Source organism: Amblyraja radiata, chromosome 9 (assembly GCF_010909765.2).
Source record: "Amblyraja radiata isolate CabotCenter1 chromosome 9, sAmbRad1.1.pri, whole genome shotgun sequence".
Classification (NCBI taxonomy): Eukaryota; Metazoa; Chordata; class Chondrichthyes; order Rajiformes; family Rajidae; genus Amblyraja; species Amblyraja radiata.
This window is the reverse complement of record NC_045964.1, coordinates 35,201,148-35,229,010: the sequence shown is the minus strand read 5'-3', so window position 1 is coordinate 35,229,010 and position 27,863 is coordinate 35,201,148. Positions and strand designations below refer to the sequence as shown.

Genomic DNA, 27,863 nt, shown 5'->3' with positions numbered 1-27,863 from the left:
AGCCCCTCAGTCCATCTCCCTAAACACTGGATGCCACTCTGTTTAACATGTTGTTAGTTGCAATGGTTATCACGCACAATCGAAGTGGGGCAGTATTCCAAAGGGTTCTAGATCTCAGACAATGGTTAGATCTGCAGAGTGCAATTGATCAATGGAAAGTGTATTTATTTGTATGGGTCACTAGACTAAGTGGGACCCATTGGGTCCCTGTCACTCAGGAGGCTTGGTTCCCCCAACGCAATATTCCACCACTCACCCATAGCCCCCAACTGCACAGGCACAGTTAATTTCCCCTCATCCGTGGCACTCTCTCCCCCTCTTCACCCACCCTCTTCTTTCTCCTCTCCACCTCCCCTCCCACACATCTCTCCCTCTCCTTTTCCCTACCCTCAGTCACTCCCTCCCTCCCTCCATAACTCCTCTCCCCTCCAGACGCCCTTCCTATCCCTCTATCCCCCACTTCTCACCTCCCCCGATCCCCCCCATTACTCCTCCTCACCTCCCCCATGCCCTCCTCTCCCTCTATTCCCCACTCCCTAACTAGCCCACTCCCCCCCACCTCTGACCCCCTCCTCTCCCTCTATTCCCCCTCCTCCCCACTCCACCTCCTCCCTCTTCTTTTCCGTCTCCTCCTACCCTCCCCAATCCCTCCCTCACCTCTCCTTTTCCCTACCCTCAGTAACTCCCTCCCTCCATAACTCCTCTCCCTTCCCTACTCCCCTCCTCTTCCTCTATCCCCTCTCCTCCCCCACACTCCCTCCTCACCTGGCCAGGATCTCGAGGTTACCACTCCTTGCGTGCCCCAGAGGAGCATCAGCCTTCAGCGTCCTTAGAGCTCGGCCTCGGATCCTCGGCTCGGCTTAGGAGCATCAGCATCTACGGCCGCGCCAGAGTGTGGGCACGGGGGAGGGGGGCAGGTGCCAGCAAGTGGGACCAGAGGAGAAGGGGCTGGAACTGCGGGGCGTTGCAATGGCGGTGTGTTTGGGACTCACAGCAGGCGCTGGGCACTCTCCTTCGGGACTCTCCGCTTTCCGTTTGGCGACATCTCCGACTCCGGGCCAGGTCGCTTATGGTCCCTCCAAAAATTGTGTCCGGTTGGAGACCTTCACTGGCCACCCGCAGTGTCCCTCAGCTCCAGTAAAGACACGATGGCACAGGAAGGGGCGGACCGTCCCGGGAGTGACAGGACAAGAGACCAATCCATACGGCGCTGACTGGCAGGAGAGGAGATCGATCTGCGCACGTTCAGATTTTACCATTTTTAAACCTCGCTAACTTTTACAATATACTACCAATCGGAACAAAACTTGTTGCACTCGCAGCACAGGACAACGGTGAGTGAGCTGGCGAAAAATCGTAGCACTATCGAGTACCGTTTTTGCGCAAATAGAAAAAACGCGCAAATCGGAAGAGCACAAGATCAGAGTTTTAGTTATGTATAGATAACTGTTTATATAAAGTGCGATTCATCAAGGAATACAGAAAAAAATAGTAACCCATTCATGTTGTAGGGGCAGGCAATCATCTAATCATTATAGTTTGACCTGCATTGTAGGTTGCAAGGGGATTTAATGGATCATCTGGTCTCGTCCAGATAATTACTGTGTTTGTATTGAGAATTATAATGTGGATAGGACTACTTGGTTTGCATAAGGGAATTTTATTCTGCTGGCTACTTATGAAAATAGTTGATTTAAGTGTCTTATATTTCATTATGACAATGCCTGCCTTCTCTGTTTAGCTGGTAGATGAGACTTTGAATGCTTAGTAAAGATAATTCCGAGCAATCACTTTAAATTTGCTCTTTCTGAAGATCTTGCAGGTTATTTTTAACTCTCCTTCCCATTTACACATTGACTCATCTGTACTCAGCCTTCCACATTGCTACAGAGAAACCAACTATAAATTGGAAGAACAATAACTTACGTTCCATTTGGGTACTTCCAAGGCAATGCTATGAATATTACATTTTCCAATTTCAGGTAACCCATAATCCTGGACTTCTCTTCCCACACACTCACCTGTCCACCTAGTTTTCTACCCCGTTTGTTCACCTTCTGCTCGTCTTTTCCAAACATTTTTTTCTCTCACAACTTCTTTGGCTTTCTTGCTGTATTCCTTTTATTCTCAAAATACCTGTAGAATCTTAGCATTTTGATTTACCTTTGCTGCCAATTCTATTTCATGTGACTTCTCTTTTTGCCTTCCAGATTACCTTACATATGTGGAGGGATTTGCTTGATCCCGATTACCTATATCTGAAGTTTGCCTACAATACGATACGATAGAACTTTAATTATCCCAAGAGGAAAATTGATCTGCCAACAGTCACAAAACACAAGATACATGAAACAATTGCATCCTTCTTGATGCTGAATGTGCAGTTGTGATGAGTTTATCTGCATTTGCTATCGATTGCACATTAAAACCTACAGTTAAATATAAAAATCTAGAGTCACTGTTTGTATTACCTAAAACAGGGAATTATAGACCAGTTATCCTGACATCGGTGGTGGGGAAGATGCTGGAGTCAATTATAAAAGGTGAAATAGCGGCACATTTGGATAGCAGTAGCAGGATCGGTCCGAGTCAGCATGGATTTACGAAGGGGAAATCATGCTTGACTACTCTTCTGGAATTTTTTGAGGATGTAACTAGGAAAATGGACAAGGGAGAGCCAGTAAATGTAGTGTACCTGGACTTTCAGAAAGCATTTGATAAAGTTCCACATAGGAGATTAGTGGTCAAAATTAGAGCACATGGTATTGGGGGTAGGGTGCTGACATGGATAGAAAATTGGTTGGCAGACACTAAACAAAGAGTAGGAATCAAAGGGTCCCTTTCAGAATGCCAGGCAGCGACTAGTGGGGTACCGCAAGGCTCGGTGCTGGAACCGCAGCTATTTATAATATACATTCATAATTTAGATGAAGGGATTAAAAGTAACATTAACAAATTTGCAGATGACACAAAGCTGAATGGCAGTGTGAACTGTGAAGAGGATGCTATGAGGATGCAGAGTGACTTGGACAGGTTGGGTGAGTGGGCAGATGCATGGCAGATGCAGTTTAATGTGGATAAATGTGAGGTTATCCACTTTGGTGACAAAAACAGGAAGGCAGATTATTATCTAAATGGAGTCAAGTTGGGAAAGGGGGAAGTACAATATGATCTGGGGGTTCTTGTTCTTCAGTCAATGAAAGTAAGCATGCAGCAAGCAGTGAAGAAAGCAAATGGCATGTTGGCCTTCATAACAAGAGGAGTTGAGAGATAGGAGCAAAGAGGCCCTTCTGCAATTGCACATGGCCCAAGTGAGACCACACCTGGAGTATTTAGTCTCCCAATTTGAGGAAGGACATTCTTGTTATTGAGGGAGTGCAGCGTAGGTTCACCAGCTTAATTCCCGGGATGGCGGGACTGTCATATGTTGATAGAATGGAGAGGTTGGGCTTGTATACTCTGGAATTTAGAAGGATGAGAGGGTATCTTATTGAAACATATAAGATTATTAAGGGTTTGGACATGCTAGAGGCAGGAAACATGTTTCCAATGTTGGGGGAGTCCAGAACATCATTTAAGAATAAGAGGTAAGCCATTTAGAACAGAGATGAGGAAAAAGTTTTTCACACAAGAGTTGTGAGTCTGTGGAATTCTCTGCCTCAGAGGGTGGTGGAGGCTGGTTCCCTGGATGCTTTCAAGAGAAAGCTAGACAGAGTCAAGGGATATGGGGAGAAGGCAGGAATGGGGTACTGATTGTGGATGATCAGTCATGATCACATTGACTGGCGGTGCTGGCTCAAGGGGCCGAATGGCCTACTCCTGCATCTATTGTCTATTGTTTATTGTCTACACTCATTGCATTATTTTGCAGATATATCGAGCCTACTTTGGAGAATTAAGGAAATGCAATTGCACATTCTGTAAATGGGCTGGATGGTTTGGAGTTTGTAAAATGTGTGCTGGATAGTTTTTTGCAGCAATACATAGAGGTAATACATAGAGGTACCTACTAGAGAAGGGGCAGTGCTGGACCTCCTGTTAGGAAATGAGACAGGTCAGGTGGCGGAGGTATGCGTTGGGGAGCACTTCGGGTCCAGTGATCACAACACCATTAGTTTCAATATAATTATGGAGAGGGTCAGAACTGGACCAAGGGTTGAGATTTTTGATTGGAGAAAGGCTAACTGAGAAGATGCGAAAGGATTTAAAAGGAGTGAATTGGGAAATTTTGTTTTATGGGAAGGATGTAGAAGAGAAATGGAGGACATTTAAAGGGGAAATGTTAAGAGTACAGAATCTTTATGTCCCTGTTTGGTTGAAAGGAAATAGTAAAAATTGGAAAGAGCCATGGTTTTCAAGGGAAATTGGACACGGTTCGGAAAAGGAGGGAGATCCACAATAATTATAGGCAGCATGGAGTGAATGAGATGCTTGAGGAGTATAAAGAATGTAAAAAGAATCTTAAGAAAGAAATTAGAAAAGCTAAAAGAAGATATGAGGTTGCTTTGGCAAGTAAGGTGAAAGTAAATCCAAAGGGTTTCTACAGCTAAAGTAATAGCAAAAGGATAACGAGGGATAAAATTGGTCCATTAGAAAGACAGAGTGGACAGCTATCTGCAGAGCCAAAAGAGATGGGGGAGATATTGAACAATTTCTTTTCTTCGGTATTCACCAAGGAGAAGGATATTGAATTATGTGAGGTAAGGGAAACAAGTAGAGTAGCTATGGATACTATGAGATTCAAAGAAAAAGAAGTACTGACACTTTTGAAAAATATAAAAGTGGATAAGTCTTCAGGTCCTGACAGGATATTCCCTAGGACATTGAGGGAAGTTAGTGTAGAAATAGCAGGGGCTATGACAGAAATATTTCAAATGTCATTAGAAACGGGAATAGTGCCCGAGGATTGACGTACTGCGCATGTTGTTCCATTGTTTAAAAAGGGTTCTAAGAGTAAACCTAGCAATTATAGACCTGTTAGTTTGACTTCAGTGGTGGGCAAATTAATGGAAAAGATACTTAGAGATAATATATAAAAGCATCTTGATAAACAGGGTCTGATTAGGAACAGTCAACATGGATTTGTGCCTGGAAGGTCATGTTTGACTAAGCTTCTTGAATTTTTTGAAGAGGTTACTAGGGAAATTGATGCGGGTAAAGCAGTGGATGTTGTCTATATGGACTTTAGTAAGGCCTTTGACAAGGTTCCTCATGGAAGCTTGGTTAAGATGGTTCAATTGTTGGGTATAAATGCAGGAGTAGCAAGATGGATTCAACAGTGGCTGAATGGGAGACGCCAGAGAGTAATGGTGGATGGCTGTTTGTCAGGATGGAGGCAGGTGACTAGTGGGGTGCCTCAGGGATCTGTGTTGGGTCCACTGTTGTTTGTCATGTACATCAATGATCTGGATGAAGGTGTGGTAAATTGGATTAGTAAGTATGTAGATGATACTAAGATAGGTGGTGTTGTGGATAATGAAGTAGATTTCCAAAGTCTACAGAGAGATTTATGCCATCTGGAAGAATGGGCTGAAAGATGGCAGATGGAGTTTAATGCTGATAAGTGTGAGGTGCTACATCTTGGCAGGACAAATCAAAATAGGAAGTACATGGTAAATGGTAGCGAATTGAGGAATGCAGTTGAACAGAGGGATCTAGGAATAACTGTGCATAGTTCCCTGAAGGTGGAATCTCATGTAGATAGGGTGGTAAAGAAAGCTTTTGGTATGCTAGCCTTTATAAATCAGAGCATTGAGTATAGAAGTTGGGATGTAATGTTAAAATTGTACAAGGCATTGGTGAGACCAATTCTGGAGTATGGTGTACAATTTTGGTCGCCCAATTATAGGAAGGATGTCAACAAAATAGAGAGAGTACAGAGGAGATTTACTAGAATGTTGCCTGGGTTTCAGCAACTAAGTTACAGAGAAAGATTGAATAAGTTAGGTCTTTATTCTCTGGAGCGCAGAAGGTTAAGGGGGGACTTGAGAGGTCTTTAAAATGATGAGAGGGATAGACAGAGTTGACGTGGACAAGCTTTTCCCATTGAGAGTAGGGAAGATTCAAACAAGAGGACATGACTTCAGAATTAAGGGACAAAAGTTTAGGGGTAACATGAGGGGGAACTTCTTTACTCAGAGAGTGGTAGCTGTGTGAAATGAGCTTCCAGTGGAAGTGGTGGAGGCAGGTTCGATTTTATCATTTAAAAATAAATTGGATAGGTATATGGATGGGAAAGGAATGGAGGGTTATGGTCTGAGTGCATGTAGATGGGACTAGGGGAAAATAATTGTTCGGCACGGACTTGTAGGGCCGAGATGGCCTGTTTCCGTGCTGTAATTGTTATATGGTTATATGGTTATATGAAGCATGCCATGAAAATCTTATGCTTTGCTGCATGAGGTATAAATTTGTTTTAATTGCACACTAAGCCTTAATTACGGCTTAAATTACGGCTTAAATTGTGGCACAAAAAACTGATCTTACGCATGTGTTTTATAATTTAATCGTATATATTTTAAAATATAATGGATTTTGAAACAATTAAAATGTATTTATTTATTTTAATATGTCTGTTTATGGCATTTCAAATTAAATTTCAATCATGTTCCAAATTTATTCCGTAACTTTTTCATACACTTTTCTACATTGAAAATTATCCTTTTCAATTACTAATATGCCACCTGTGAGAACTCTTCAATGTGATTAGCGGCAACTGATCAATCACCTTGATTATATCGTTATTGCTGAACAAAATACAACATCTTAGAACTTCTCATTGATATCCACAACCAATGGAAAGTAGAAGACGATGACACAGAGTTTGCTTGATCATTGTGGGCAGCTTTCTTCAAAATCAGTAGTAAATATTATGACTTTGTCATTGATCCTAAATTTTAAGTATTTAAAATGGACATCAGCAATGATAGGTAATGAGACAACGTCTCTTAAGTTACAGAGAAGTACACAAACAGAATCTTAAAGCCTTCCTCAGGAAAGGGCTTTTTATGTCCAGGGTACTTAAACAAAGCAATAGTTTTTTAGTTTTAGTTTTAGAGATACAGTGCGGAAACAGGCCCTTCGGCCTACCGGGTTCATGCTGACCAGCGATCCCCACATATTAATCCTATCCTACACACACTAGGGACAATTTTTACATTTACCAAGCCAATTAACCTACATACCTGTATTCTTTGGAGTGTGGGAGGAAACCGAAGATCTCAGAGAAAACCCACGCAGGTCACGGGGAGAACGTACAAACTCCGTACAGACTGCACCTGTAGTCGGGATCGAACCCGGGTCTCCGGCGCTGCATGCACTGTAAGGCATTGGGTTAACCACCCAATAATGCTAATGGAGTGTGTGCTTGTCCGTGCATGTAAGATAGAAGAGCGAGAGAGAGATCGAGAGATTCAATCTGATATTGGAGAAACTGGTGATTGCAGATTTGGAATCTGGAGTGAAAATAAACTGTTGGCAGGTGATAGGTGAAATCAAATGGGTGTGGTAATGATGGTCAGATCAAGGGAGCTTTCTTTCTTTGTTCTGCCTTAGAAGATGGAGGTTGAGAACACAACACAAGGGGAATGTAAGAAGTGTGTCTGTGTGCCTCTCTGTGTGTGCCTCTCTGTGTGTGCCTCTCTGTGTGTGCCTCTCTGTGTGTGCCTCTCTGTGTCTGCCTCTCTGTGTCTGCCTCTCTGTGTCTGCCTCTCTGTGTCTGCCTCTCTGTGTCTGCCTCTCTGTGTCTGCCTCTCTGTGTCTGCCTCTCTGTGTCTGCTCGCGTGTGTGCACGCGCGTGCTCTCCGTCAGCAATGGATGAGAGGAAGTCATGTTTCTGGGAAAAGAAGCCCATTTCAAAAATGTGACCTGAAAGCTTCTTCTTGAGAACAAATGCATGAGAACAGAAAAAGTGAGACAAAGAGATAGCATCTTGCATGAGACAAAGTGAGAGATGTAGTTGAGGTAGCCTTGGGAACAGTGGATTTATTGTCGACTAGACCAAGTGTAACCCGTTGGGCCCCGTTCCCCCAACGCCATAATCCACCACTTACACGTTCCCCCAATGCAACCAGTTTCCACCACTCACCCCGTCCCCCAACGTAACCTGTTCCCCCAACGCAATATTCCGCTACTCACCCATAGCCCCCACGGGAGGCTTGGTCCCCCAACGCAACTCTTTCCTCAACATAAGATTCCACCACTCACCCGTTGGGTCCCTGTTACCTGGGAGGCCTGGTCCCCCAACGCAACCCGTTCCCCAATGTAAGATTCCACCACTAACCCATTCCGCCAACACAACTCATTCCCCCAATGCAATTTTCCACCACTCACCCATAGCCCCGAAATGTGCAGGTCAGATCATTTTTAACGCAATATTGGACCACTCACCCATAGCCCCCACGGGAGGCCTGGTCCCTCAACGCAACTCATGCCGCAATGTAATATGCCACCACTCACCCATAGCCCCCAACTGTGCAGGTCAGCTCATTTTTTACACCCTCCCTCATTTTAAACTTTTAAAAAAATGCAATTGCACTAAGATTTAATGTGTTGTAGGTGCCACCGACAAGGCCATCTTTTGTTATCCAAATCTAATGATTAAGCTTTGCTGTGCTGGGTTAGGCTGCCAGATTCTTCCTCTTTGTTATCCAAATCTAATCATTAAACTTTAGCTGCGCTGGGTTAGGCTGGCAGATTATTTCCCTGAAAGACATTTGCTGTGAAGGACTCAGTGTACTGGGATAGCAACATTGTAGCCGGTAGGGCATTGTGACATCATAACTACCTAACTGCCAGTCTCTCTCTGTCTAACAATCCTTCCCACGTGGGGGGCAAAAATCTCTCTCTCTCTCCTTACTCCCCTTGAAGCTGCTGATCCCATTGTCTCTCTGTCACCTCTCCCTCCCTCTCCTTTTCACTACCCTCAGACACTCCCTCCCTCACCTCTCCCCTTTTGCACTCCCTCACTAAATACAATGTTTAAATAACATTTCTTCTCCTCCAATTCCCCACTCCGTCAACTCTCATAGCTTGTGTATTGGCAGCACAGATCACATTGTGATGTCATTTTCGGTTGTCGGAATGTTCACGGCAGCTTGTGTAAATGAGATCTAGTCCATATAGCCATGGGAGTCAGTGGGTTTGTAGTAGATGTCGGTCAGTAGTCTGTTACCTGCGATGGAGATAGTGAGGTCTAGATACCTGCGATGGAAATTTATCTGGACTACACTTCTTCCCACCCTGCTTCCTGTAAGGACTCTATCCCCTACTCCCAATTCCTCCATCTACGCCGCATCTGCACCCAGGATGAGGTGTTCCAAACCAGGGCATCGGAGATGTCCTAATTCATTAGGGAATGGGGGTTCCCCTCTTCGACTATAGATGAGGCTCTCACCAGGGTCTCCTCTATATCCCGTATCTCTGCTCTCTTACTCCCCATCCTCCCACTCATAACAAGGACAGAGTCTCCCTTATCCTCACCTTCCACCCAACCAGCCGTCACATACAACAGATAATCCTATGACATTTTCACCACCTCCAACGTGATCCCACCACATACCACATCTTCCCATCTCTTCCCCTTTTGTCTTTCTGCAGACATTGCTCCCTCGGTAACTCCCTGGTCAATTCATCCCTTCCCACCCAAACCACCCCCTCCCCTGGTACTTTACCTTGCAACCGCAGGAAATGCTACACTTGTCGCTTTACTTCCCTCCTCGACTCCATCCAAGGTCCCAAGCAGTCTTTCCAGGTGAGGTTCACCTGCACCTCCTCCAACCTCATCTATTGCATCCGCTGCTCTACATCGGTGAGACCAAGCGTAGGCTTGGCGATCGCTTCGCCCAACACCTCCGCTCAGTTCGCACTAACCAACCTGATCTCCCGGTGGCCTAGCACTTTAACTCCCCGTCCCATTCCGAATCCGACCTTTCTTCCCTGGGCCTCCTCCATGGCCAGAGCGAGTCCCACTGCAAATTCATATTTCGCTTGGGCAGTTTACATCCCAGCGGTATGAACATTGACCTCAAATTTCAGGTAGTCCTTGCTTTCTCCCTCCTTCCCCTCCCCTTCCCAGCTCTCCCACAGCCTATTCTCTCTGCCTCTTCCGTTCTTCTTCCCACCCCCCCCCCCCACTTCCACATCAGTCTGAAGAAGGGCCCCGACCCGAAACATCACCTATTCCTTCGCTCCCAAGATGCTGCCTCACCCGCTGAGCTTCTCCAGCATTTTTGTCTACCTTCGATTTTTCCAGCATCTGCAGTTCCTTCTTAAACAAAGGAGTCTTTGATGTAGTGGAGAAAGTTAGAGGGGTGCCAGAGTAGCTCTGAAACAAGAACAGTTCATAAAGCCGAGGAAAAGTTAGGCAGAGCTAGGGCTCAGGCAAATGCCAATGACTACATCTCTGATCTGTAGAATCTGGGAGAAATCGAAATAGATGTTGAGGGTAGGAATGAGTTCTGCCAAGTGGAGGAGAGAGTTAGTGGATGGGAACTGTTTGGGTCTTTGTTCTGGAAAGAGCAGAGGATCCTAAGACCTTGAAGGGGGATGCAAGTGTATATCTGCCTTCTTCTGGAACTCTGCACACCTCTATCCCCATCACCAAACAGCCTTTGGTCTATTGCATTGGGTGCTCGCGATATGGCCTCCTGTACATCGGCGAGACAAAATGCAGACTCAACAACCATTTTGTAGAACATCTGCACTCTGTCCATAACAGCCATCTCAATCATGTAATTTCAAACCCCCTTCCCATTCCCACATGAACCAGTCTGTCCTCAGCCTTCTCCACTGCTGCAGAGGTCAAATGCACATTAAAAGAACTACATCTTATACTCTGCTTAGGTAGCCTCTAACCCAATGATATGAATAGTGAATTTTCCAATTTCAGCTAACCTACACCCATTGTGTTTCTTTTTCACTCCCACCAGAGGCCAAATCATTGGGTGTTTTTAAAGTGGAGATTGACAGATACTTGATTGGTAAGGGTGTCCAGGGTTATGGGGAGAAAGCAGGATAATGCGGTTGAGCGGGAAAGATAGGTCAGCTACGAATGAATGGCGGAGTAGACCGAATGGTCTACTTCTGCACCTTTGTCTTATGAACTTATAATGAAGCGATCTACTGGAACAGTATCAGACAAAATGCCCCTTGGTTCTGTAAAGTGATTGGAAAGGGTGTGCTTTTTGTACAAGTGGTTTTCGCATTATATGATTTGGTAAATTTGTTCAAAATCATAAATTATTTTGATTGTGTAAAGAGGAACAAATTGGTTCCAGATCTTACGTGATTAGCTAAAGGTGATGTAAAGAAACAATTTTGAGGCAAGCAGAAGTTGCGATATAGAATCCAGTCCCTGAAAGTATGGTAGAAACACACCCAAAAGAAGCGTTTTAAAAAATTGATAAAACTGACAAAATTATAGACTTGTGGAGAAAAAGCAAAGGAGTGGAATACATTGCATGGATCTACTGAAAATACAGCATTGGTAAAACGGGCCAATGACCTTCTGAACTGCATCGTTCCATGCTTTTATTACTACAGACTGAGCTACTTGTGGATTCTAAAACAAAGTGATATGATCCTTTGGATCCATGATACCGTTCTCTCACCAAACCACTGTTGCAAGCATATAGCTACAATAACGCAACATTACATAGGCAATTTATGATGCAACAAGAACATTAGAATCTATATTGACAAGCAATACATGACAATAGGGGGCGCCGTCCTGTACGGGTATGGCTGCCCAGCCTGCAGTTGTCCATTTTTTCATCTCTTTTCTTAATTTTTAGTTAGTTGAGTTTTTGTTTTCGGAGTTCTAGCCTTTTTTATGTGGGGGGGGGGGGGGGGGAAGGGGGAAACTGCTTTTTCAAGTCCCTACGTGGTTGGAGAGGCTGCTTTCCTCCGGGCTGCACCTTCGACCCGTCCTCGCGGCCTACCAGAGGGTCTGGAGTGGTGTTTCCTGACGGGACAGGCCAGAACCATGGCTTCGGCGGCGGCGCAGCGCTGGAGTGCTATCGCAGAGTGGAGCAGGCGATGCCTTGCCAGGGTCGCCGCGCTGGAGCTGGGACCACCGACAAAAACATCACGGAGTTGCGGGACAGTGGAGCGGTCAGCCGCGGGTGGCGGCGCAGTCCTTAAACTCTCGCCGAGATCGCCAGTGGTGGAGCTCCGTCCAGCGCGGCCTGTCGGCTTGGAAGCCGCGGTCTCCGGTAAGGAAGCGGCCGTTCCAGGTTTCCCAAGCCGCTGAGAGGATTCTCCCAACGCCGGAGCACCATCACCTGGCGAGAACGGCCTGGAACACCGGGCCTCCGTAGTGGCGACTGCGGAGGTCTCAATAGGCCCAACTATGGGTGGACATGGGGATGGGGACTGGACTTTGTGCCTTCCCTCACAGTGGGAACCATTGTGGGGGGATGTTTTTATGTTTATTGTTAAATTTTTTATGTTGTGTCTTACCTTTATCTGTGTGCTGCATGGCAAGTCAAATTTCACTACACCAATTGGTGTATGTGATAATAAATGCCCTTTGTATCCTTTGTATATCAGGAAAAAGGGGCTTTCTAAACAGGTATTATAAAATACACACGTTCAGACAACAGACAAGAAAATATTTAACTTGAGAAACAACGAGGATTTAAATGCTATACCGGGAGTGATTTCCAGCAGAATATATCACAATGTCGATAGTTTCTGCTTCAAAGTTACTTGCCTTTAATTGGCCTCAGAGTATCTTTCTTTACATCTTGCGCACTTAAACTTACAATTGAATTATAGTAGATCAAATCATGACTGTCAAATCATGTTTTCCAGATTAGATGATAATATTACAACGATTAACAAAAAAGGACAAACGGGTAGAGGAATGAATGCTAGTCTTCTGGGACTATACCATCAACCGGGTCATCTTTCACTTGTCAGTCATGTCATAAAGGATGCCTCTCATTAATTGTATTGAAGAGCCAGCTAAATCGTCACAATAGACGAGGATAAACTTAAAATGTTATTCTTCTACTTTTACTATTTTCTACTGAACATTCTGCTCATTTTTGATTGCAAAATGAAAGTGTTTGACTACATCTTTTTCATTAAATTGCTCTGTTGCATTAAATTAGCCATCTACTCATTTTAAGCAGTCCACGAGAGTTCCTCATATTTTTAAAATGTTATATCTATTGCTTTATAACTATATACAAAAAGTGGAGACTAAATGGTAGATTCATCCCAGTTATCTCTCTGACATTTTCCAAATATAATTAGATAACCAAGAGAAGTTAAAAATTAACAAAATTATTAAGAATGACAAAATGTGATTTTTTTTTTGTATTTCTGCTGTCTTATCAGGCCTTGTGCAGGCAGATGAGATCGGTTCAGCTAGGCATCATGTTGGCACAAACATTGTGTTCTGAAGGCCCGTTCCTGTGCTGTACTGGTTCCATGTTTTATGCTCTTATCAGTGGGATTTTTTTGAAAACCCAATAAAAATTATGTGGCATACAAATGAACCTTGATCATATCATTCCATCTCATACAGAAGTGCTGTGACTGTGTCAAGATATGTTCATTTATAAGTATCTTAAGCTACAACATTATAACATCAATATTACATCTTATATCTCAATTATTTTAAAACTCTTATAGAAACATAGAAAATAGTTGCAGGAGTAGGCCATTCGGCCCTTCGAGCCTGCACCGCCATTCAATATGATCATGGCTGATCATCCAACTCAGTGCGATCCAGTGTTACACCGAGGTAGACAGGGTTGGTGCAGTGCCCAAGATCTACTGCTCTGGCCCTGTGCTACTCCTCTGCGGAGTATGCGTGTCCTGTTTGGGAGAGATCATCCCATGCCAAGAAATTAGACCCAGCGTTGAATAACACCTGCCGCTCAATCACTGGCTGCTTGAAGCCCACCAACATAAACAACCTGCACCTCCTCGCTGGCATTGCCCCTGCTGATGTGAGACGGGAAGTCGCCAGCCGAGTAGAGATGACCAAGGCCACCAGTGATGAACGCCACCTCCTCTATGGACGTGTACCCCCGGCCCAACGGCTGAAGTCCAGGAGAAGCTTTCTCAGCCATGTCCAGCCCCTAATAGCATCACGGGAAGAAACCAGACTCCAACTATGGACAAAAAGGCTTGAGGACGACCCCCCTCCTACTGACATGGGTATCCCTCCTTCTGAAGCCCTCCCTCCGGGCTCAGAAGCACCATGGGTCCAGTGGAAGATGCTCAACCGCCTGAGAACAGGAACAGGGCGATCAAAAGCTGCCATGGCCAGATGGGGCTATGAAACTGGCCAAACCACCTGTGAATGTGGAGAAGAGGACCATACAATGCAGCACTGCCTTGTCTGCCCCCTACTACCCAACCAGTGCAGCTCAAAGGATCTTGCAGTGTTCAACAAAAACGCAAAGGACTGTGTAAAGGAATGGGAAACTGTCATATAAACAACCAGCTTCAAAGACACGAAAAGAAGAAGAATCCAACTCAGTATCCTGTACCTGCCTTCTCTCCATACCCCCTGATCCCTTTAGCCACAAGGGCCACATCTAACTCCCTCTTAAATATAGCCAATGAACTGGCCTCAACTACCTTCTGTGGCAGAGAATTCCACAGATTCACCACTCTCTGTGTGAAAAATGTTTTTCTCATCTCGGTCCTAAAATATTTCCCCCTTATCCTTAAACTGTGACCCCTTGTTCTGGACTTCCCCAACATCGGGAATAATCTTCCTGCACCTAGCCTGTCCAACCCCGTAAGAATTTTGTAAGTTTCTATAAGATCCCCCCTCAATCTTCTAAATTCTAGCGAGTACAAGCCAAGTCTATCCAGTCTTTCTTCATATGAAAGTCCTGACATCCCAGGAATCAGTCTGGTGAACCTTCTCTGTACTCCCTCTATGCTTTCCTCAGATTAGGAGACCAAAACTGTACGCAATACTCTACTCCAGGTGTGGTCTCACCAAGACCCTGTACAACTGCAGTAGAACCTCCCTGCTCTTATACTCAAATCCTTTTGCTGTGAATGCCAACATAGCATTCGCTTTCTTCACTGCCTGCTGCACCTGCAGGCCTACTTTCAATGACTGGTGTACCATGGCATCCAGGTCTCGTTGCATCTCCTCTTTTCCTAATCGGCCACCATTCAGATAACAGTCTGCTTTCCTGTTTTTGCCACCAAAGTGGATAACCTCACATTTATCCACATTATACTGCATCTGCCATGGATTTGCCCACTCACCCAACCTATCCAAGTCACCTTGCAGCCTCCTAGCATCCTCCTCACAGCTAACACTGCCCCCCAGCTTCGTGTCATCCGCAAACTTGGAGATGTTGCATTCAATTCCCTCATCCAGATCATTAATATATATTGTAAATTGCTGGGGTCCCAGCACTGAGCCTTGTGGTACACCACTCGTCACTGCCTGCCATTCTGAAAAGGACCCGTTTACTCCTACTCTTTGCTTCCTGTCTGCCAGCCAGTTCTCTATCCACATCAATACTGAACCCCCAATACCGTGTGGTTTAAGTTTACATACTGATCTCTTATGTGGGACCTTGTCGAAAGCCTTCTGAAAGTCCAGATATAACACATTCACTGGTTCTCCCTTATCCACTCTACTAGTTACATCCTCGAAAAATTCTATAAGATTCGTCAGACATGATTTACCTTTCATAAATCCATGCTGACTTTGTCCAATGAATTCACCACTTTCCAAATGTGCTGCTATCCCATCTTTAATAACTGACTAGCATTTTCCCCACTACCAATGTTAGACTAACTGGTCTGTAATTCCCCGTTTTCTCTCTCCCACCCTTATCCCCTCTCTGCCCCCTCCCCCTCCCTCTCTACCCCATCCCCCTCCCTCTCTACCCCATCCCCCTCCCTCTCTACCCCCTCCCCCTCCCTCTCTACCCATCTCCCTGTATTCATATTTTCACAAAAACACTACGTGGTAACAATAATATTTTTCCGTATTCCGACACATTTTCCCCCTCTAAGCAGTGACCTGCTTCACTTAATATTTTATGCTTTATTTCACGACTTATTGCTGATTAAAGTTTTTTTTAAACTCCCTTTTAAAACGACCAGCCCAGTCGCCGAGCACAGCGAAACTGATGACGTCACAATGAAGTGGGCGGGCACGATGGCTCGGCTCGGAGCCCGTTTCACACAGAATATTCCACGAGCTTCGAGTGACGTCAGAGGGAAGGCTGCATTTCCAGAACATTCCTCAAAAGCTTCACCACTTACCCAATGGTCGACCTGCTTCATTCTCACTGCTTGATGCTTCATTCTGACCGCCATCTTTAAAGATATGACTTCACAATGAGATGGGCGGTCACCATGGCTCAGGTCGGCGCCCGTTTCACACACTTCCGCCCGCGGCCTCATTCATGGGTCCTCGTGTCCACACCCTCCTGCGGCCTTTCTCGGGTCCACAACCGCACGCGGCCTCGCTCGGGTCCTCACGTCCACGCCCGCCCGCGGCCTCACTCGGGGTCCTCGGGTCCATGCCCGCACATGGCCTCACTTGGGTCCTCGAGTCTTCGGGTCTGCGCCCAACCGCAGCCTCGCTCGGGTCCTCGTGTTCACGCCCGCCTGCGACTTCTCTCGGGGTCCTCGGGTCCACGACCGCTCGCGGCCTCGCTCGGGTCCTCAAGTCCACGCCTACCCGCGACCTCGCTCGGGGCCCTCGGTTCCACCTCCGCCCCGCTGCCCAGTCCGCTCGTGGTCCTCAAGGGTCCACACCCTCCCGCGGCCTCGCTCGGGGTCCACGGGTCCACGTCTACTCGCGGCCTCGCTCAGGTCTTCGGGTGCACACCCGCCCGCGGCCGGTGCCTGGTGGGGAGGCTGCTGCTGTGGGCTGAGCTCGGCAACTGGGCCTGGGCAGGAGCCAAGCCTGGAGCTGGAGTGAGGGCCGAGACCGGGTCTTCAGATGGGGCCATGACCGGGGCCGGGAAAGAAGCCGCAGGTGGAACCAAGGACGAGCCGGGGTCAGGGATGAGCCCGGAGTTGAAGTTGGGGCCTTCCCGGAGATGAAGTTGGGCGCTGGACTGGAGCCTATGCGACAGCCGAGCTGACAGCTGCAGTCTACAGCCAGGCCAAGTTCCAGGCCCTCGCGTTGCTCTACGGCCTGGATAGGTGCTGCGCCAGGGAATGGGAGTGAGGGGATGAGGATGAGGGAAATGAGGAGGAGGGAGATGGTGGGGTGGGGTCTCTACCCCCTCCCTCTCTACCCCCTCCCTCTCTACTACCGTCCCTCTCCCTCTACCCCCTCCACCTCCCTCTACCCCCTCCACCTCCTTCTCTACCCCCTCCCCCTCCCTCTCCCCCCCCTCCCCCTCTGCCTCCTCCCCCTCTATCCCCTCCACCTCCCTCTCTACCCCCTCCCCCTCCGTCTCTACCCTTCCCCTCCTTCTTTACCCCCTCCCCCTCCCTCTCTATCCCCTCCACCTCCCTGTCTACCCCCTCCGTCTCTACTCCTCCCCCTCCGTCTCTACTCCTCCCCCTCCTTCTCTATCCCCTCCACCTCCCTCTCTACCCCCTCCCCCTCCGTCTCTACCCCTCCCCCTCTTTCTCTCCCCCCTCTCCCTCCCTCTCAACCACCTCCCTCTCTACTCCCTCCCCTTTCCTCTACCCCCCTCTCCCTCCCATTACCCCCCGCCCCCTCCCTCTCTACCACCTCCTTCTCTACCCCCCACCTCCCTCCCTCTCAGCCCCTCCCTCTCTGCCCCCCCAACCGCTCTGCCCCCCCAACCTCTCTGCCCCCCCAACCTCTCTGCCCCCCAACCTCTCTGCCCCCTCTCACTCTCTACCCCCCTCCCCCACTCTCTCTGCCCCCTCCCTCTTCCCCCCTCCCTCTCTGCCTCCTCCCTTCCCCCCTCCCTTTCTACCACCCCTCCCTCTCTACTCCCTTCCCTCTCAAGGGAGTGGTGAGTATTGGGACCTATGGGTGAGGTGGAGCATTGCGTTCAGGGACCAGCCCTCCCCTGTGATGCCGCCCCCCCCCCCCCCCCCCCCCCCCCACCCACCTTAGTTACAACTTAACTTTAAATGCAAACTAGGTAAAATGGTAAAATGTGAAAATACAAAACCAAAATACTAGAACATACTGGAAAACTGAAGAAAAATTGCTAGAGGAGGTCCAGGAACATTCATGGAGAGAGAGAAACAAACCATATCTTAGTTTCCAATAAAATAATTTTTTTGATCTGCCAAAAAAAATAAATCAGAAGAGATTGAATGGCAAAATAAGTAAGAGAGCAAGTTGAAACAAGGACTAATGAGGCATGATACAGAATTTGCCAAAGAAATGTGAACACAGAAAATGCGAATTTAATTTTCTGAAAATGCAAATGATCTCAAATTTGTTGAATTCATTTTCCAGTTCAGAAGGCTGCAATGTGGCTAATCAAAGGATGTGGCCCTCTTTCTCAAACGTTCATTGATCTTGCTCAGAGTAGCGTGGAAGATCGAGAAAGGAACAGTCATGAGAGGAATAAAATGGTTCGATAGAATGGGATACAAGAAGAGATAGCTAAATGGATAAAACATTTGCTTCACGGAAGGATGCAGAGGGTGATGGTGGAATTGCTCTTCGGACTGGAGGCCTGTGACAAGTGATGTGCCATAGGGTTCAGAGCTGGGCTCAATGCTGTTTGTCATCTATGCCAATGATTTGGATGAGAATGTACAAGACACAATTTGCAAGTTTGCAGATGACACGACAGTGGGTGGTCTCTTAGATAGTGAAGTTGGTTGTCAAAAATTGCAACAGGATCGTAATCAGTTGGGCAGGTGGCTTGATGAATGGTTGATGGAATTTAATACAGATAAATGCGAAGTGTTGCTTTTTGGAAAGTTTGACAAGGGCAGGACCTACACAGTGAACGGTAGGATCCGGGGGAATGTTGTAGACCAAAAGGATCTAGGAATGCAGGTACTTAGATCCTTGAAAGTGGCATCACAGGTAGATAGGATGGTCAAACATTCGGCACATTGGCTTTCATCAGTCAGAGTATTGAGTATGGAAGTTGGGAAGTTATGTTCCAGTTGGATTATTACGTTCAGTTTTGGTCACCATGTTAGAGCAAAGATGCTGTCAAGCTGGAAAGGGTGCAGAGAAGGTTGATAAGGATTTTGCCAGGTCTCGAGGGCCTGAGTGACAGGGAGAGTTTAAACTGGGACTTTATTCCTTGAAGCACAGGAGGATAATCTTATAGATGTGTACAAAATCATGAGAGTAATAGATTATGTTAAATGCATAGACATTTTTGCACAGAGTAAGGGAATCAAAATCTTGAGGACATAGGTTTAAGGTGAGAATGGAAAGATTAATAAGAACATGAGAGGTAACTTTTTTACTCAAAGGGTGGTGGGTGTATGGTACGAGCTGCCGGAGGAGGTAACATTTAAGAGACAATTGGACAGGTTCATGGCTAGGATAGGTTTAGAGGATTATGGGCCAAGTGGGACTAGTGTAGATGGGGCATGTTGGTCGGCATGGGCAAGTTGGTCGAAAGGCTTGGTTCCTTGATCAATGACTCTACATATAACTCTAATTAAAGATACAGGCAATTAAACATTTTGTATATTTATTAGACAATTAAACAATCATATATTTAAGATTGTCACCCAACCTGTCTTTGCTTTCCGTGATGCACTGGAGACCACATTAAAATATTTTGATAAACAGCTGCCACAAATATTAAGTTCACAACTTTATCTGCAACCCCATTTAAACCATTCTACCATTAGAAGAATGAATCTGTTTGACTCAGCAATAATTTCTGATCTTTTGAGAATTTTATATTCCAGTTGAGAATTAGTTATTTTTGGTTGGATGCTTGGTTTAGAAACTAGAGTACAGGATAAAGACAGGGGCTTCAACTCAAGATGCCCAGCCTCACTAACTTCAAGATACCCAGCCTTTGACCTGAACTTGTAGGCATGTATCGGAGATGGTCTTGCGGAATTTCTGATCGATGGTATCCCCTACGACGTTGCTGAAGGTGGCCTCAGCAATGATATTCCATGGTCAGTTGCTATTGAAATCTACCATTTAAATTTTACTTGTTGCATTTATCTGTACTATCACAAAACATTTCATTTGTCTTTTTATAGTTTAAATAAAGTTTAGAATGTTGATGTTAAATGTACTTCACATTATTCAGGGATGAGATGACTTTCATTTTCAGAGTATCCTCATTGTAAGGCTTCAAAAAAAGTGAAATTTTCTACAGATATGGAGTCAACCATTCTAATTAACTGCATAATCATGAAGGCCTGACTAAATGAACAGTTTGTTAGCAGCTGCTGTCATTTTACATTATATTAATTCAAATAATAATGTTAACAGCTTTTTTTAAATAGACGCAATTAGCCAAGATGTTTCTTCAGATGTTGGTTCAAGTTGGTTCAATTAGCTAGCAATTAGAAAGATCCAATGTAGAATAATTTGTTGAAGGCAGGCTTCGCAAATACACACTGTCTTGTTTTTCTATTCATGAAACTAAAAACAATATTTAGATTTGAACCACAGTTAATAATCTGTTAGAGGTTAAACAAACACTTCCTGATTTTTTCTAAATTGTCAAACTTTAACAAAGATGTTAGCCATTGTATTCACAAAAAACATCTACAATCTCTCATCAATATCCTTGCCCAGATAAATGCTTTAGATAAGTAGCCAAAAGGCACTCTATTGTGCTCTCTCGTTTTACAATTTATTAATGTCACTTATAATTTGTTGCAGTTCTCAATATTGATCATCTCTCCCAATCTGTTATCGTCTGCAGTTTAATGAATAATTCCAAAGTATAAAACATTACTGTAACTTAAAGAATCAGAGAGTCACTCAGTGTGCAAACAGGCCATTTGGCCCAACTTGCCCACACCAACCAACATGTCTCATCTACACCTATCCCACCTGCCTGCGTTTGACCTCTAAACCTCTCCTACCCATATACCTGGCTAAATGTTTCTTAAACGTTTCCATACAACCTGCCTCAACTACCTCCTCCAGCAGCTCGTTCCATACACCCACCACCCTCCATGTAAAAAAGTGACCCCTCAGGTTTCTATTAAATCTTTTCCTCCTCACCTTAAACCTGTGTCCGCTACTCTGGGCAAGAGGCTCTTTACCCGATCCATCCCCCTCACAATTTTGTACATCTCTATAAGATCACCTCTCATCCTCCTGCACTCTAAGGAATAGAGTCCTAGCCTCCTCAACTTTCCTATAGCTAAGGTTCTCGAGTCCTGGCAACATCCTCGTAAATCTTCTCTGCATACTTTCCAGCTTGACAACATCTTTCTTAAGGGCCTGTCCCATTTTTTCGGCGACTTGCCGGCACCCGTCATAGTTGCAGCAGGTTGCCGAAAATTTTCAACGTTGAAAATCCAGCGGCGACAAGAAAAAGGTACGACTCTTTGGGCGACTACTCACCACCAAACAGGCGTCACCCCACGACATGCTGTATCTCTAAACTAAAGCAAAGTAAATTAAACTTAAAGCATATTAGCATAAATGTTGTGTTTATTCATGTCTGGCAATACATTAAAAATTCACCTGACATAGAAGTGAAATAATGGTTGGGATTCAACAATTTCTAAGCATAATGTAGAAGCAAAGAAATTGAAAATATTCTCTATGTAATCAGCACAAACAGTATGGATACACAGATGACCTGGCCCGACTGCATTCGGACAGGATTTGGTCAAACGTGGAGGATGTGCTCTCGGCAGATATAGAACTTGTTGTGGGCTACCTTATTACCTGGAGACTAAAACTGAGTGTGGCAAAAATCACCACAACGGCCTTGCACCTGAACAACAAGGAAGCTAAATGCCAGCTAACCGTCATCCTCAATGGGTCACCCCTACCCTATAACCCATTTCCTACGTACCTCGGGGTGAAACTAGATCGGCAGCTGACCTACAAGCAACACCTTGAAGCTCTCCGTGCTAAAGTCTCGGCGCGGAACAACCTCCTGCGTTGCTTGGCTGGATCGTCATGGGGCGCCAGGACATCTACTCTCCGAACAAGTGCTCTTACACTCGCTGCCCCAGCAAGGTGCCGCAGCGCTCATACGAGCAAGCTAGACTCCATCCTCAACGACACCATGCGGATCATCATCGGCTGCCTAGGTCCTACTCCGACGAATCTTCTGCCGATGCTCGCAGGTATTGCACCCGGCAAGCTTCGCAGAGAATACTTCACTCACAGGCTGGTGTGCAAGGCCCCATCGGACGCCAAACATCCTTTGCACCACCTCGCCCAGGACTCACAGCAACTAGGACCTCAACGCCTATCATCTCGTCGCCCCTTCTCCCGCCACGCAGCGACCATCTGTGGCTCCGGTTTCAACACACTAGGAGCATGAAGAACCAGCTGGGAACAGACTTCGCGACCTCCTCAATTCACTGTTGCACCGAACACCACAGCCCCACCCGGCTCGGAACTGCCCTGCAAAGAGGGGGTCACCCTGAACCAGCTCTGTACAGGGGTCAGCCGGTTCAAAGCCAACATGCATCGCTGGGGGCTGCATTCATCAGCAGCCAGCGTGTGTGGAGCAGACCAGCAAACCTCACGGCCCTCGACAACAGGACATTGAACTGGCTACACGCCTGGAGGACGTTACATCACCTCTGCTGCCTCAAACGCAAGAAGAAGAAGCACAAACATTGTGAGCCAAAGGCTCATTCTTTTGCTGTACTTTTCTATGTTCTATTCGGTCACATGTATGTTTTAATACAACAGCTCCAAAAATGATTGATTTAATCCCATATACTGTTGTCAGTGCTTGCATAATTTCCAAAGTAGAGCAAGTTCATAAATCCACAGCAATCTGTAACTATATATTTCACAAAAATAAAGGGACAAGTAACTAAAAATTCTCCAGATTTAATTTCAAATCATCAACAAAGAAACCACAAATCCAGCTACAGTTGGAGTTTGAGCTGTTGGTAGCGGATAAGAAATTATTATAAATTACAAATAACTATAAATTATCACAAACACTTTCCTGCAAGCTCTAGTTTGTTTTAACTAGGAGTGTTGCAGATTAAGGGATGTAGGAGAACAAATACACAAAATCCCTGAAGGCGGCTTCATAGAAACATAGACATAGAAACATAGAAAATAGGTGCAGGAGGAGGCCATTCAGCCCTTCGAGCCAGCACCGCCATTCATTACCCGTGCCTGCCTTCTCCCCATATCCCTTGATTCCACTAGACCCTAGAGTATCTAACTCTTTCTTAAATCCATCCAGTGATTTGGCCTCCACTGCCCTCTGTGGCAGAGTATTCCACAAATTCACAACTCTCTGGGAGAAAAGGTTTTTTCTCACCTCAGTCTAAAATGGCCTCCCCTTTATTCTAAGAATAAAGGGGAGGCCATTTGCGATTCATCTGCAATTCCTTGTGCCTTCTACACATCCTTCGTCTGTCATGGATTTGCGTGTAGAAGGCATAAGGAGTTGCAGATGCTGGTTTATAAAAAAAGACACAAAATGCTGGAATAATTAATTTAAATAATTAAATCAGCGGGTCAGGCAGCATCTCTGGAAAACATGGAAAGGTGATATTTCGGGTTGGGACCTTTCTTCAGACCATATAGAAGTTGGGACATTATGTTATAGTTTTACAAGGCGTTGGTGAGGCTGCACTTGGAGTATCGTGTTCAGTTTTCACTGTTCAGTTAAGGGCAGCACAGTGGCACAGTGGCACAGTAAGAGTTGCTGCCTTACAATGCCAGTGACCTGGGTGCAATCCTCACTATGGGTGCTGTCTGTATGGAGTTTGTATGTTCTCCCTGTGACAGCGTGGATTTCCTCCCACATTCCAAAGACGTGCAGGTTTGTAGGTTAATTGGTTTCTGTAAATTGTCCCTAGTTTGTGGGATAAAACTGGTGTAAGGGTGATAGCTGGTCAGTGTGGACTCAGTGGGCTGAAGGGCCTGTTTCCACGCTGCATCTCTAAACTAAACTAAACTAAACTTTTGATCACCCTGCTATAGGAAAGGTGTCAGTATTCCTTGTGGCACAAGAGGCTGAGGGGTGAATTTATAGTGATGTATAAAATCATGGGAGGAATAGATCGGGTGAATGCACAGTCTTTTAACCAGAATAGAGAATCAAGAACTAGAGGGCCTAGGTTTAGGGTGAGAGGGGAAATATTTAATAGGAACCTGAGGGATAACTTTTTCCACACAGAGGATGTTAGGTACATGGATGCCACATGAAGTAGTTGAGGCAGGAACAATAACAACATTTGGAAGACATTTGGACAGGTACATGGGTAGGAAAGATTTAGAAGGATACGAGCCAAATGCAGGTAAATGGGGCTAGCTTAGATGGGACATCTTGGACAGCATGGACACGTTGGGCTGCAGGACATGTTTCTGTGGTGTATAACTATGACTCTAAGAAAAAGGATTTAAATCTTGGAATTCAGGATAATATTTATCTCCCATTAACCATTCCAAAGGAAATTATCTTGTTATTATCACATTTGCTGTGTGCAAAATAGCTGCTGCAATTTTGCAGAACATGCAACTACAATTCAAAAGCACCTCATTGCCTACAATGAACTTTTAAGATTGCCTGAGAACATGAAAGTCACACTTTAAATGCAAGTCATCTTTCTTTTAAAATAAAACACCAACTGCATGAGGAGACACACTATTATGAATTCATACAAAAATGCAGACTGTATGCTGGGTAAAATGCAAAATGAACAATTTCAAAAAGTTTGGAAGCAACTGGGAAATGTGCCCGAATATTCTTTGGCAATCATACACAGTTGAAGTCAGGGGTTATTATGCACACGGAAACAATGAAGTAGAAACTTTATGAAAACTGTGGTAAATGCAACAGTTCTAAATTATGTTATATTTTGTTTTAAAATCTTACATTATTTCAAGGAAAATCCAAAATATCATAAGTTCTTACTACTGAGGATAAATATCCAATGATTCCTTTCAGAAGCATTTTCAATTATTCAATTCTTCAAGTACTTATGATAGGCAACTGTATTGCATAAAATGCCATGGTGTAAAATGTTTATCAAGGCAGTTTCATCAACAAATTATGATGCAAAATAATTTGCAAACTGTGACAATGTGAAAAAAGATTTGCATTAACAAAAGATTTTACTAATTTTATATATCATTCATGGATAACTTTCAAATTTGTTAATTGATATGTTAGTACTGTAGTATAGCAAAATATATTCTAATCTTTCAAATTATATTACGATTCTAATGTAAATTCATTTTGTACCTTTCACAGATGTATTAGGTGGGGGTCCCTCCATCCTTAAATTCCACGGCGGGTCACCTAAGTTTGTAAAGTCCCTCATTTTCAGGTAACTAATGGTAAGACGAATTATTGATGCTTTATCTAATTGGCTTGTGATGGCTGCAGGGAGTGGAAGTAGTTTTGCCAATTCGTAGAACTCAAAGTTTTCTTTTCCACGGCGAGATCGTGCTGCATCTCGAGATTTCTCCTTCCGCAAGGCTTGTAAACTAAGAGAGAAAGATAAACCAAGTTTTATGCAACATAGACAACATTAAAAAAATGCAACTGTTTTAAAATTGTTTGCCTGTGATTCAAATAAAACAGTTTAATTACTTTAGAACATCATTGTCCATATCTAATTATTTTTAAATTGAGAAATATTTTCCGAATTCAACTAGTTTTTCTGGAGAAAATACCTATCTAGTTATTGAACTGCTAAATATAACACAAAATTGACAGGACAAAGTTTTGAGCTCACAATTCTAGATGTTGCAATCATTTCAAATGGACACATTTAATTAGAACTGTCATTTCCAAAAAGAGGCAGAAAATTTGAATTAAAACATCACCATTATTTTAATTTACCTCCTTAAAGACAATTTAAAGATTTTGCCCATTCTGTGGAAATGGCATGAAAAAGGATAACTTTTAGATTATAGAAAGGTAAACCCATTGAAGCATGACCACCAAAGGTAATATAACATTGTAGAATCCATAATAAAATGATTTTCTTTATGGTTACAATATAATAGCCCACTTATTTGTAATAGACAGATTTATGATTCATCAGACATACTGGTCTTCATACTGAAGGAATTTCCTTCTGGATATACAATTTTCACAATTACTGGTAATAGTAATTTATTTAATGATTTATATGTTGATTGACAAATTAAAAACTAAAGGACAATTAGGTCTTAAAGTCATTCTTATTTCATTTTGCATACATTTATAAACTTAAACTGTTGATTAAAACAGGGATTTCAATTATATCCTTTATTGCCATTTTTCAAATACATCAAAAGACAATCTCATCTGCATTTCTTTGTATGTGGCTGTGTTTACACTCAAATATTTATTTTTGGCGTCTGTTTTATTTAGCGTATTTATCAATTATATGTATTTTTAGAAACATTTCACTCATACAATGTTCCATACCCAAGATATTTCCGTTCCTATATATTCATACTATAATAACATTCCATTGTAGATTATTTCAGTAAAGCATCAAAAACATCAATAATATGCAAGCAATAAAACTTATCAAGTAAAATGTGGCACAAAACCAAAATGTAATTTGTTCCAGAATCAAGTTGAATTAGATTGAGAGATTAGAGTTATGCATTCTGAAATGATTTTTAAACTTCATTTTATCCATGAAGTGAAACATTTTAGTACTATAAATAGTTGCACTAATAATTATTTGATGTTAATCTCTCAGAAACTATTCGAGTGACCACAAACGAAACTAAGAAATAAGCTACGACACTGCCAAGGTGACACAGCTTCTACATTTGACACTCTAGATTTCTATTTACTTGTTCAAGCATTTGTTCTCTATTGAACTGCTGAGAACTAAAAATTATCAATTAAAGTGGTTGAAATGGCTGCAAATTATCATATAAGAATGGAGTAATTACTTTCATCGAAGGAAGAATGGCTCACCAGAACACATATGTCACTTTTGATTAGTATTTTCTCTCTTGAAGCCATGGATGACACAGTTGATATAAGACTAAATGCCAAGACCAATCAATTGCTCTTGCAGCTCTGTCCTGAGCTGCAGTAAAATAGTCCATTTTCTAGGATCTATGCTTCATTACTCTAAATGGTATCTCCTTGGTAATATTATTCAATTTTTCATGAAATTCTGTCTTCAGTGTATTGTTCCAACAATGTATTCTTTTACAAAAAGATTCCTGCCAGTTTAATATAAGTATTACATATAATCTATTGGACAGCGTCGAGCCCTAGTTCTGAACTAGTATTCTCACTCATTTCTTACCCATATATCCTTATTTTTTTAGTTAATCGAATCTTGGAGAGTTGTCTCCTTAATCACATTTCCACTTAATTGCTAATCAATCTTATTTCCCTTTCTGGATTCCTCACAATTAAACATTAACTGGGACAGAAAGAGTGCAAAAATAATTTAATGTGCACAATTCCCAAAGTACATTCAGGAAAACCTTTAAAATCAATGTTTGGCGTCCCTGACAAGAGAGAAGGGAGAAAAGGTGCAGGGGAAACAGCGGGTTAGGCAGCATCTCTGGAGAAGATGGATAGATGACGATTCGGTACGGGACCCTTTTACAGACTGGCGGTAGGCAGGAGGAGTGGTGGGGGGAGAGGAGGACAGAGCGTTGCAAGTAATAAGTGGACACAGGGGATGTAGGTTTGACAGGCAGGTGGTTGGAACAAAGGCCAGAGATTGAAGCAGAAGGCGTGAGACATACTTTGAAAAGTTGCAAATTGTGAAGCCAGAGGAAAGAATGTAGGAGGGGGGCAGAGAGGGGGAAAATAGGTGGGAGTTCAGGTGGGGCACAGGGGAGG

General features: G+C 44.2%; 1 protein-coding gene across 5 annotated transcripts in view; it reads right to left on the bottom strand.

The window, feature by feature from the left end:
• Positions 1-27,863, bottom strand: part of npas3 (neuronal PAS domain protein 3) — an 831,055-nt gene that overhangs the window by 604,274 nt on the left and 198,918 nt on the right. For 4 of the 5 annotated variants that reach the window (XM_033027103.1, XM_033027107.1, XM_033027105.1 and 1 more), the window contains one exon: positions 25,298-25,537. In XM_033027103.1, coding sequence (XP_032882994.1) covers positions 25,298-25,537 — 240 coding nt within the window. Of the gene's footprint in view, positions 1-25,292; positions 25,538-27,863 lie in introns of all 5 variants that reach the window. The other variant, XM_033027104.1, reaches the window with a different exon arrangement.